We start from the raw sequence: 13,450 nt of genomic DNA, 5'->3' as shown, positions 1-13,450 counted from the left end.
CTACACCAACCAGCCTTGTGTGCAGTGAGTTCATTGCAATTTTCTGGAGGGAATTGCAGTTAACGATTCAGGCTCCTCTAGACCAACCAGCCTTGCTTATGTGCATATCTACATTCTCAGCCTATGAGCCTCTATTCAGAGGCCTCCACTGTGGCTACTTCCTAGGGGCTTCCACTAAGACTTCTTATTGGAGAGCTATGGCTGAGGCACTTTTCTCCACTTTGACTCAGTACTTTTCTACTCCCACTCCTTCTCTTCTCCTTACTCCTAATGCTCTGGGGCCATAAAAAGGCAGGAGGAGCCTTTTGTCTGATGCTTCTTGGCCGTGAGATAGTTCTCCTGTTATCTGACCCTTGCCTGGTGCCATTTCATGGGGGAAAAAATAGAACACCAAGGAGCTGGCACCTTTCTCTTGCCTACACTGTCCCAAAAAGTGAATACAGTGTTGATAATCACTTTCAGATTGGCTCATCATCCTCACTGACCACCTCAACACGTGGAGGCTTGACAGGAGCTGGTAGAGTGTCTTTGTGGATGACTCTTAATGTGTTCTCATCTACTTAGGGAAGAACTGCCACCTTGAGACACACGTGTACACATATTTTTGTGTAATATTCATCTACTCAAGTATTTAACAAATATTTATTGAGATCCATGTGCCAGGCACAAAGAATGGGGATATAATTCTGAACAAGGCAGAAAAGATCCCTGCCTACATAGAGCTAACGTGCTCTGGGGAGACTGCAACTAGCGAGTATACATATACAGTGATTTTAGATTGTTATTGTGTTTTAGAATAAACAATATTAATGAAGAGAATCTTCTCTAGGTTGAGCAGACGGCAAGGCTCGTTTAAAGAGGTGTTGATGGTGCAGAAACATGAGGGTTGAGAGGAAGCCAGCCCCACGAGGAGGGTAGGCAAATGTGTTCCAGGCAGAAAGACCAACACAGGTACAAGGGCCCTGAGGTGGGACATGTTTAGTGTGTCCTAGGAACTCAGAAAGCTGTGCTGCCCCAGTTGTTACACATTTTGAATGTTAGCCCTGCATGACACTTCTGTGTCCTTTCCAAAATTTATAAGTATTTCATTTTATTTTTTTGTATTTGTCTGTACCCTTTCTGGTCCTCAAAATAATTTAGGTGACTGATAAAATTTTAAAAAGAATGAACAAAAGAGGTAAGAGGATTAGGACAATGGGAAAAATACAGCAGTAAAAGAGTATAATTATTTTATAAGAAGTTTAAAACAATAAATAAAGGGAAATGAGAGGGAAAAGCTTGGTTTGAGGACTGAATCAGGTCAGGTCAGATTATCATTCTTTTGAGGATATTTTCTGGCTTTTAGCAGGTCAACATTTGATGGTTAAACGGATAAATGATTATGGCAGACCTGTTTTCATAAATCTAGGTTTTGGGATAAAGTTCTTAAGAGGAGGTACTTTGGGTTTGGGGCATTGAGTGGGCAGGCCTAAATGTGGCCTGGCTCACCTCGTAAGCCTGAGTTGGTTTTAGAGCAGACCACGTACATGCAACTTACAGGTACTGAGCCACCCCTTATTACCAGTGAAATGCCAACACAACATAGAGGGAACAAGAGAATAGGGGGAGAAGTAAAAGGAAGAGGTATGCATGGAAACCATTAAAATATCGGTTTTAAAACTTCCAGAAAGAACAACTTTTTTTTTTAATGCGAGGCAACCCTTGGTTGACCTCACAGATTACAAGGACCTTGTCAGTTTACAATCCCTTATATTTTATTTTTTACGCCTGCAGCACCTGGTCTTCCTAGATGGTCTCCCATCCAAGTACTAACCAGGCCCAACCCTGCTTAGCTTTAGAGATCAGATGGGATTAGGCTGGTTTGGGGTAGTATGGCCATAGACTTCTTGTTCTTTTTTTAAAAGAAGGAACCCATTGGTCCTAGAACCCCAAAGTAGGTTGTATGGTCATAATTAAGAACATGGGCTTTGGAATCAATCGAGCTGACTCTGAAAACAGCCCTTCCTAAGAGTGTGACTTTGGGTGAGTAACCTCTCTAAGCCTTGGTTTTACCACCTGTAAAATGGGGATAGAATATCTTTTAGTTTATAAGGTTGTTATGAAAATTACATGAAGTAAACCATATGTACCTGGAACACAGTTAGTATTTAATAGATGGTAACTCTAATTAAAGGCTATTGAGACACCTATTTTAGTAAAAAAAAAGAAAAGTCAAAATAACAAGGCATTGGTAAAAGGGGCCAGGTTTGATGGGTGAAGTAGATGAAAGAGGAAGGTGTAATGTCTGAGAAACCTCTTTGAAATGGAAAGAACTCATAATGAAGAAGCATGTCATAGCCAGAAGAATGACCATCATTTTCTTTTTTTTCCTCTCTGATTTGGTTGTGATGGAAAGATAAGAAAGGGAGGTTGGTACCTGAGAAGTCTCTGAAGCTAGAGAGGCTCCGTCTGAAGATAGGAGAGCTGAGCTGAGCATGAGTGGAGCTTCCTGGCCAGAGCAGGCAGGTGGTCAGAATTTAGGAGCTGAGAGTGGGTTCTTGGAGGCTCTGAAGGATGGAACAAATAGATTTTCATTAGAGGAGAAAAAGCGAGCCTAGATCTAGTTGTACTGTGCTTTCTAATGAGTTTAGTGGCCTAGGAATGAGTTTCCTGTTGTTTTTTTCCTGTAGTTTCCTGTTGTTGTTGTTTTTGAAATCAGGAGTTCAGCTTCTGATCTTAAAGGTAAAATTATACACACACGACACACACGCGCGCACACACACACACACACACACACACACACACGAATCCATGTCTGGGACTACTCCTTCTCCTCTTCACTAACTAACTTGTGTATCACTTTCTGGTATATTTCCCTAAGTGAGTAACAAAATAGTTTATGCCCTTTTAATTTATGAACTAAACAAATAAATATTAAATGCCTGCCCTGTGCCAGATACCTTTCCAGGTAGTGAACAAGTCCCAGGCTCAGGGCATTTACAATCCAATAAAGATGATAGACAGTAAAAAAGCAAATGATATGATTCCTGCTTAGAAGAAAGAGAAAGAGGATAAGTGCACAGAAGTAGATGGTAGAGGGCAGTGCTGCTTTAGATGAAGTTGATAGGAAAGACCTCTTGGAAAAGAGACGTAAGTCTTGGAGAAGCATGTTCCTGGGAGTGGGAATAGCAAGTACAAAGGCCCTGAGGCAGGAACAACCTTGGAGTGAATGAGGAAAAGCAAGAGGGTCAGTGTGGGTCGAGTGGAACAAGCGAGGGGAAAGTGGGAGGTTGTTTATTTTAAACATGTGTGTTTATATCCTGATGAGAATAATCCAGTAGAAGGATAAATTGAGATGCAGGAAAGTATGTGTGTTTAGGGGGTGTATTGCAGATGCAATATCCTTGAGCAGACAGGAGGAACAAGATTCAGTGAGTGTGTGTGTTGGGGCTGGGGTTTGGAGCACAGACAGCTTCTCCATAACAGTGGGTGGCAAGGTGAGTATGTGGACACAGATGCAGGGAGGTTTGTGGATTAGGAAGATGAGCAAATTCAGTAAATTATCAGTGGAAAGGAAGAGGGCAGAGGAGGTTTGAAGAGCATGGGAAATGTGTGAAATAATTTCTAGGAGGGTAAAAGAAGGAATATAGTGAAACACTACACCAGTATGTAAAAAACACAGTTCTAAGTTGTTTGTGGATGAAGAAGACTAAAAGTGTCTTCCTTTACCTGTCTGACTCACAGGCAGATGATGCCCAAGGGGAGAACACATGTTCCTCTTTGGTGCCTCTGTCTCCCCAGTCTGTAAAAAAGTCTGATGATTGTAATCACCTTATAGACTTGTCATGACAATTAAGTCAGCATGTACCAAGGGCAAGGTGCCATGTCTGGCACATGAATGTTTCCTTTTGTCATCACTACCATCAATGAAGCTACTTCTGTGGCTGCGGCTGCAAGAACCTTCGCTAGTGGCCCACCTCAGACGTGCTTCGTCACTGTGGCCTCTGCATCCCAGGCTGCAGAGGGAGGAAGAATCACCTGGGGTGCTTTCTAAAATTTCTGATTCCTGGCTCCTACTAGAGATGGTGATTCTGTAGGTCCAGGGCAGGGCTCGAGATCTGCACTCCAGTGGTTTCGATGGTGGTGCGATCACTTTATGGACGGCATCTTGTATCCTCACAACCGCTGCGTAACAGTGGCAGTGTTAGCCCATTTTAACGGAGAAAACAGAGTTCATAGGAGGCCAAAAATTCGGCTAACATTTTGAAGCTGTAACTTGTAGAGGCAGGATTTGAACCTCCATAATTCTACTCAAAAATGCATCACTTTGAAAAGAATTAAAAGAACTTGGCCTGAATGGAAATAATTTTTGAGTAATACGTATAAATTTTGCAGACATTTGTTTATCTGCCTTAAAAAAATATATTTGGAAGCAACCTTGAGCTCCTTGTTTTTTAGATCTCTCACATCCCCAGCTCCAGGAACCCAGCACACTAGAGACGGGGTGAAACCAGTGTGGAGTTACAGGGCTGGGCACTTCCCTGTGCTTTGTACTCACCTTTCACCCTACTATGTGCGGACATATAGGTCTTCAGGAATTTTACAAACACTTGTCTTTTGTGCTTCTCAGATATATTTTTGTGCCTCTCAGAAGGGAGAATATGCTAAGCAATGTCTTTGCAAAGGATCAATCCCAAATTTGGATGTGCACACTCCAGAATGTTCTCCACATCAGGGCTCCAGCTGGCTTGGGTTCTGGCACTGGAGATAATGCCTTCAAGGCACATAACCTTGGGAACTTTTGTGAGTGATGGCTAGGAGTGGGGTTTGTGGCAGCACAAATGTGGGCTGATACGTAATGGGGCTGTTGATGGCTGAGTGTAGTTAAGTGTTCATCTTGTCAGGTTTCTTGTGCCTGCCAATAAGAGCATGCATCTCAGCTTCTGTCAGATAAGGTTCTTTCCTGAGCTGGGTCTCTTTTCACGCATCTGGTTCTTGGCAGGTGTTTGGAATATCACATAATTGCTTTTCCAGTGCATCTCGCACTCCATCCATATCTAAGACAGGGCTCTTTGCTGTAGCTCACAGAGCAGTCAGGCCAGGATGGAAAGCTTTCTGGACTTTCCAGACCCCCACACAGGTCCTGGTTTCTGCACATCCTGGCTTTGTGGTTTGAGGCACTTCAGCTCTTTAAGTCTTCACTTCTTTGTCAGTAAGTTTTGAGTACTTTAATAGAAACCTCAGAGTGTTTCAAAAATTAAGTAAAATAAAGCGTGGTGTGCCACCCCTGGGTACCCACACTCTCCCCCTTATCTTGATCCCAGAACCTTTGGGTAATATATGGTGTTTGAATTACTTTTCTCTCACTTAGGGGCAGGATCCAACTCTTAGTGTTTATTTTCACCCCAGCATCCAATGCAGTGGAGAGGCAATTCGGAAAAATTGAATAAATGAATGAATGTTCAAACAATACAGAAGAAGTTATGTCAGGGAGCAGTGCTATAATCAACCTCTAGTTTTTTATAACAAGACAGTATTTATATTGTAAATCCAGTTGCAAAGTATTATATATGAGAGACTTTTAGTTAAGGAGAATCATCAAAAACGTTAGCAACCAGGAGAGACTATTTTTTCCCATCCTTCTGAAAAAGTATAGGTCACTCTGTAGACCTCTGGGCAAACATTGGCTTAATCTCTGAGGTACTCCAACCTTGGAACTTAACTCTAGCTGTTTATTTGAACAGTCCTGTCCACTTTCTTTCTAGCCCCTTCTATTACATTAGCTATTTTCCATATGACTAGGCTAATATTAGCATATTAGCCTTGACACAATTCAGAGCATGAGTCCCTTGTTCTGTTTATCTTTTAGTTTTCTCATCTCTGGAATTGTGTCTGGTACAGAGTAGATGATCGGTACAGGTTTTTTGCTTGGATGGATGAATCATTTAACACAAAAGCCACCTTGTTCTCTCTCCCCCTCATCTCCAGCTTCTGCCACTTTTTGTTCTGCTTCGAATTATTTATGGTAATTTTTAAAATATTGGATATCAGGTGCAGAGTTGGGTTATAGGTTATTCATAATCCTCAGTTGTGACATGCTTTCATCATTGGTCCTTGCATGGTCTGCTTTAATACATATGTGAATGGAAGGTTTTAAAATAATATAACGAGGATTCATGAACTTGCTACGAAAACCAAAAATAGGGCCTTGATAATAACTTATGTCTAAACATATGGTTTCCCTACCTCTAATCTCTGTTTTCCATAATCAGGGATAACCATTATCCTGAATTCTTTATTAATTTTCTTTTTTCTGTCCTTTTAAAATAATTTTTATTACACCTATATATTCCAAAAAACAAAATGCCTTTCATTCTGGTTGTTCTTAATTTTATAAAAAGTATATCATACTTAAAAAAAACCTGTTATATTGCTAAGATTCATCCATGTTGTTTCATGTTGTTGTATATATTCATTTATTCATTATTGTTCATATATTCATTCACTGTGTGAATATACCACTGTTGATTTATTCCCACTCCCATGACTGGAAAATTAGGTTATTCCCAGGATTTTGCTCTTATGAACAGTGCTGTTATAAATATTCTTGAATATGATGCCATCAAAGTTTTGCAAGAGCTTTTTCTGTTTTGTTTTGTTTTTTGGGGGTTACGAGCTTGAGAGTAGAATTTCTGGATCATAGTAAATGTAAAATTTTGACTTTAGGAGGTAATGCCAAAACCGTTCCCAAAGTCTTTGCACCAATTCCTACTACTGCCACACCACATCCTTTCTAATACTTGTTATTCTCAAACTTTAAATTTGGTCCTATTGACATACAGTTGGCCAACATCACTAATCATCAGAAAAATGCAAATTAAAACCACAATGAGATATTACCTCACACCTGTCAGAATGACTATCATCAATAAATCAACAAACAAGTGTTGGTGAGGATGTGGAGAAAAGGGAACATGTCTACACTGTGGGTGGGATTACAAATGGGTACAGCTGCTGTGGAAAACAGTATGGAGGTGCCTCAAAAAATTAAAATTGTAGCTGCCATACGATCCAGCAATTCTACTTCTGAGTATTTGTCCAAAAAAATCCAAAAACAGTAATTTGAAAAGATATATGCAACCCCTATGTTCATCGCAGCATTATTTACAATAGCCAAGATATGGAAGCAACCTAAGTGCCCATCAATAGATGTTTGGATAAAGAAGTGGTACATACATACAATAGAATATTACTCGGCCATTAAAAATAATGAAATCTTACCACTTGCAACAACATAGATGGACCTGGAAGGTTTTATGTTAAGTAAAATTAGTCAAGCAGAGAAAGAAAAATACCATATGATCTCATATATATGTGGAATCTAAAGAACAAAATAAGCAAACAAACAAAACAGAAACAGACTTACAAATATAGAGAACAAACTGATGATTGCCAGATAGGAGGGGGGTTGGGAGCTGGGTGAAAAAGGTTGGAGGATTAAGTACAAATCGTTGGTTACAAAATAGTAAAGGGGATGTAAATAATCATTATGCTGTACACCAGAAACTATTATAAAGTAGAATTGAATGTCAACTGTAATTCAAAAAAAAAATTTGGTCCTGTCGAATGGGTATAAAACAGTATAGCACCCTGATCATTAATGATAGTGATTGTGAACATTTCTTCAAATGTTTGTTGATGTGTTTCCTCTTCTGTAAAATGCCTATTCTCACTTTTGCCTTTTTTTTTTTCCTGTTAAATGGTTTATATTTTCCTTATTGATTTGTAGGAGTTTGGGATATATTTCTGATGAGAATTCCTTGTTGATTTTTGGCCCTTTGTTTAGTTATTGATTCTTGTGTATAATAAACCACACCAAGATTTAGTGGTTTAAAACAATGACAAATTATTTTTTTCTAATAATTCTGTGAATTGACTGGGATCCGCTGAGTGGTTCTTCTGTTTCTGTCAATTGGGGTAATTCACTTAGTTGCATTTAGCTGCTGGCTAGGATGAACTGGATGGTCCAAGAAGGCTTCACTAACACGTCACATGTCTCGGTGCTCTGCCATGTGTCCTCTCCATTTGGTTACCTTGGGCTTTTTCATAGCATGGTGATTTCAGGGTAGTTGGACTTTCTATGTAGAGGCTGGCTTCCAAGAAAAAGGAGGCAGACTCTGCTAGTCCTCTTAAGGCCTTTGTTTGGAAATCTCAGAGTGCTACTTCTTCTACAATGAAGCAAATAATAAAGTCAGTTTGTATTCAAGGAGAGAGAATAGCCTCCAGGGTAAACACCCTCCATCTCTTGAAGTGGCAGACACAGTAGAGAGAGAAAGAATTGATGATGGTAGCCATCATTGGAGACTACCTGCCACTTATGTATTGTGAAGAGACTTTAAAGTTTTATTTCTGACATTTAAGTTCATAATTTATTTGAGGTTGATAATTTGTTTGTGATTTGAATAAGAATCCGATTTTATTCTTTTCCATTTTATATAGATTAACCCTTTTTTTCCCTACTGATCTCGCATATCATATATAACTTTTGTTATATACTAAGGTTTCCGAAGCGTGTGGGTCTGTTTTTGGCCTCTCTGTTCTTTCTCATAGGTCTGTGTGTCTCATCTTGCTGTGTCTTAATTAAAACAGCTTCATAAAAGGCCCCATTACCTCGAAAGGCAAATTTCCTCCTCCTGGACTCCTTTTCAGCAATATCTAAGATTTTTTTGGTATTTTACTGTTCCATATAAATTTTAGAATTATCTTATTATGTTCCAAGAGAATCCGTATTGAAATTTTTATTGGAATTGTATTGACTTTATAGATCAATTTGGGAGAGAATTGACAAGTTTTCAACATTATTTTCCTATCCAAGAAAATGATATCTCTCCATTTATTTATTTAGATTTTTAAAATTCCCATAATAAAGTATAAAAAGTTTTATTAAATTTGTTTTGAGATACTTCATGTTCTCTGATATTATTGTAAATGGCATTTTCCCTTATTTATATTTTCTCATTGTTTGTTGCTGTTGAACAGAAATCAGTGACTTCTGTACATTAATCTTATATTCAGCCACCTTGTTAAACTTGCCTAGTAGCTCTAAATTTTTTTCAGTAGATTCATTTGGGGTTTTAATGTGAATAATTTTATCACTTGGAAATGATACTAGTTTTTATTTTTTTATTCCAAATGTCATACCTCTGTTTTTTTGTCCTACTTTTAAAGCTCCTTCTTATTCTTTTGCCCAGTTTTCATTTTCAATTCTTGTTGAAAACAGCAAGTTGAATCAGAAGTGGCTGAGATTTACAGAGACATGAGCCCTTTTCTTTGTGTTTCCACACAGAGCGGTAGAGTTAGTGTGTTTATTGGAAGATGTGGCTGTAGGAAGATGAATTTAGCCTCTGCCGGTGATACTCGTGGGAAGGAAAGGACTGCCTGCAATGATCTGCCTTCTGAGAAGGCCCATGGACTCTTTCTCTTCTGTTCCTCAAACCTTATTTTGAAAACTGTTGTCAGTTATTGTGTTTTTAAAAAATCAGCATTAGGTCATCTTATCTTAAAGTCCTGCTTCTTAGTGCCAAGGCCCTGTCTTCAGAGATTTGTCATAGCCTTGGCCTCCCTGAGAAAGTTCCTCAACCCCAAGTGTATTTATCCCGGTCGCATTTCCACATAGACTTAAACGTCCATGACGATCTCAGGAAAAATGATTTGGAAGGATGGGTAGAGTTTTTTTTTAAAACATTTTAAAGACTCATTCGTCTGACTTTTTTCAGTTTTAAATCCATAGTCTGATTTCCTTCAGGGTACTACTGAATTTTTTTTTTTTTTTGAGTTTTCACATAAGTCGATTTGTAGTAAATATGACTTTTGAGACATAGATTAAAAATCACTGAAACTTCAAGAAGAAAATAAATGAAAGAAAAGAAATATTTTAATGAATTTTTTTGGATACAAATTTCTCACCTTGACCATTTAAGATTACTTAAAGAAGCCAGATTTTCTAATATTAATTTGTAAATTGGTTTTTAAACATATAATTATTTTTTAGAATAAATTTTCTTTTTTTCCTTTCTTAAGGAGAAAGTATATGTTATATTTTTATTTGTTATTATTTAACTTAATTTTGTGGAATCTTTGTTAGAGCTCATTTTATATGGCAAAAAAGGGTATCGCCTAAAATTGTCTAATACACACAGTCAAACTAGAAAAACCATTAACTCTGGAATTGTTGGTTTGATTAGTTTTTTTAATAATATTTTTTATTTTCAGTTATAATTGGCTTACAATATTATGTTAGTTTCAGGTGTACAACATAGTGATTAGACATCTATACAACTCACAAAGTTATTTTTAAATAGTCTTTGCTATCAAAGTTTTTTTCCTGATGACATGTGTAGAAACAAACAGAAACAAATAACATGGCTTGATTTTTTACTTGGGAAAAGTTTACTGCTAGGAATTCATCTTTAACTTACATATTTATTATATCCGAACCTTCCAAATGTCAGTGTTGACACTAACTTGGGCAATTATAATGCTGTCAGGGAAGGCTAGGGGCATAAGTTTTCTTCTTTCCCCAACCTCTTATGTGGTGGTTATGCCCCAAGGTAATTTAATTTGAGAGCAAAGTAGTTCAGTTTGTGAAGTCCACCATTGGATAAGCATGATCTTTTGATACAGTTAAATATCAGTTAATATATAAGAAAGGCCTGTGTTCAGTCTACAGCCATATCATCCCGAATGTGCCGAATCTCGTCTGATCTCAGAAGCTAAGCAGGTTTGGACCTGGTTAGTACTTGGATGGGAGACCACCTAGGAAGACCAGGTGCTGTAGGAGTAAAGAATAAAAAATAAGGGATTGTAAACTGACAAGGTCCTTGTAATCTGCGAGGTCCACCAAGGATTGCCTCACCTAAAAAAAAAAAAAAAAAAGAAAGGCCTACATTCAGCTTTTTAGATTGTAATGTCTGTAAAATCTGTATGCATTACAACAAACAAAACAGAATCAAGAGATTCTGCCTGCCATAAAAGAGTAATTCTGTAAGAAGTTAGAGATGATAATATCAAACAGATACTCACCATAGGTAAAAATTGATTCCCACTTATGTACTGAATTAACTTAAGTCACTTAGTAGCCACCATCTTGGTTATCAGATTGACTGTCACAGTATCGCAGTGCTTGTGTTCCAGTAACCCTTATTTATTTATCAATGGCACCAAATTTCAAGAGTAATGATGCTGGCATTTCAGATATACCGAATAAGCTGTAAAGTATTTCCTTTAAGTGAAACGGTGAAAGTTCCTGACTTAATAAAGAAAGATAAAAATTGTATGCTGATATTGCTAAGCTTTAAGGTAAGAACGAATCTTCTATCTATGAAATTATGAAGAGGGAAAAAGAAATTCATGCTAGTTTTGTTGTTGCACCTCAAACTGCAAAAGTTATGGTCACAGTGTGTGTTAAGCACTTAGTTAAGATGGAAAAGGTATTAAATTTGTGGGCAGAAGACATGAACACTGTGTTCTGATTGATGGCAACATGTTCACCGGAAAGCATTGAGCTGGTATGAAGACTTCTTGTTGAACATGAAATGAGTGACACATTCACATAACTTTTCTTACAATATATTGGTATAATTGTTCTAGTTTATTATTAGATATTATTGTTAGTCTCTTACTGTGCCTAATTTATAAATTAAACTTTATCATAGGTGTGTAGAGGGGAAAATATAATATGTATAGGGTTTGGTACTATGTGCAGTTTCAGGCATCCACTGGTGGTCTTGGAACGTATCCTCTGCAGATAATGGGGGAACTACTGTACTTCAAGCTTCCACTTGGAATGTTGAATGTTTCCCAGTGCCTGACACAGAACTTGCACAAAGTAGGATGTAAAGAATAAAAAGGATTTGCTGAAGGAAAACATTTTTGCATCCCAAGTACAACAGGCTCTTCTTAAAGAGTTATTTGGGATGAGAAAAACATAGCTGTAAAAAATGGAAGCTAAATAGAATCTATATCCCAGAAATATGATAAATAGAGGTATAAACAAGTGATATGTTTTAAAATTAAGTAAAAAAGAAAAAGCCTTCTCTTCAGAATACATTATAATTAACTTGACCAGCTGACATCTCTAAGCTGCATGAAGCAGACTTTGTTTTGGTTACCCTTTTAACTAAATTGATAACAAAATTACTCAAAAAATTAAAAAGAGCTTTTTTCCCCCAGGGGCAGTTCTGTGACTATTGCAATTCTGAGGACCCCAGGAAAGCACATCCAGTCACCAATGCTGTTGATGGATCTGAACGTTGGTGGCAAAGCCCTCCTCTCTCCTCAGGCCTATGGTACAACAAAGTCAACGTCACTTTGGATTTAGGGCAGGTAAGCTATGCTTTCAATTGGAATGGGGAAAATTCATTTGAATATTGTTTTTGTGCCAATTTCTGATATATTAAAAAAATAAACTTCAGTTTTAATGCAGTAATCATTTTGAGCCTGTTACATTAATATTTGCATCCTTCAATAACCAGATGGTGCCTGTCACAATGCAGACACCCATACTATCTATTAAATGAGGTGAAAAATAGTTGTAAATAGTTTCATTGCCAAAAATATTTTTATTACTATTTTTAATTGTGGTAAAGTATGCATAGCAAAAATTTGCCATCTTAGCCATTTTTAAGTGTACAGTTCAGTAGTGTTAAGTACATTCACACTGTGGTACAACCAGTCTCCAGATGCTATTTTTCTTTCAGAACTGACACTCCATACCCATTCGGCATTAACTCTCCATTTCCCCCTCTCCGCCAGAACATGGAAACCACTATTGTACTTCCTGCCTATGAATTTGACTACTCTAGGTACCTCATATAAGTGGAATCATACAGTATTTGTCCTTTTGTGACTGGCTTATTTCACTTAGCATAATATCTTCAAGGTTCATGCATGTTGTAACATATGTCAGAATTTTCTTTCTTTTTAAGGCTGAATAATATTCCATTGTATGTGTATACCACATTTTGTTTATCCATTCATCTGTCTATGGATACGTGTGTTGTTTTCACCTTTTGGCTATTGTGATTAATGCTGCTATGAATGTGGGTACAACAAAGACAATTTCATAGCGTTCTCTTTTCTGGAAGTTCTGACTCTGTGAACACTGACTCTATAGTTTTTGGCCTTGTTTGGCCAGCTGGTCCACAACAAAACTTGATTTCAGGCCTATACTCCTATGGTAGGCTAAGATGGTCCCCAGGATGCCTGCTCCTGTGAATATGATATATGTCATGCCCGAAATTAGTTGGCATTATATGACAAAGATGAAGGAATTTTGCAGATGTGTTTAAGCTCCCAAGTCATTTGAGTCAGTTGATCCAAAGGGAGTTTAAACTGGTAGACCTTTTCAAATTAGGAGAGCTCTTAAAAGAGACTGGCCCTACCTGAAGGAAGGCATTTGAAGCATAAGAAA

General features: G+C 37.8%; 1 protein-coding gene and 2 pseudogenes across 1 annotated transcript in view; 2 read left to right on the top strand and 1 right to left on the bottom strand.

Annotated features, from left to right (window-relative positions):
• Positions 1 to 13,450, top strand: part of LOC107196266 (laminin subunit alpha-3-like) — a gene marked incomplete at its 5' end in the record, with an annotated part of 108,991 nt that overhangs the window by 12,366 nt on the left and 83,175 nt on the right. The window contains one exon of the mRNA XM_025038548.1: positions 12,211 to 12,363. Coding sequence (XP_024894316.1) covers positions 12,211 to 12,363 — 153 coding nt within the window. The remainder of the gene's footprint in view (positions 1 to 12,210; positions 12,364 to 13,450) is intronic.
• On the bottom strand, positions 1,765 to 1,883 carry LOC112469384 (annotated as a pseudogene).
• LOC112469327 lies at positions 10,701 to 10,819 on the top strand (annotated as a pseudogene).

The sequence above is a fragment of the Pteropus alecto genome, unplaced genomic scaffold (genome assembly GCF_000325575.1).
Source record: "Pteropus alecto unplaced genomic scaffold, ASM32557v1 scaffold146, whole genome shotgun sequence".
Lineage (NCBI taxonomy): Eukaryota > Metazoa > Chordata > Mammalia > Chiroptera > Pteropodidae > Pteropus > Pteropus alecto.
The sequence above is the reverse complement of the archived record's forward strand: the minus strand, read 5'-3'. Positions and strand labels throughout refer to the sequence as shown.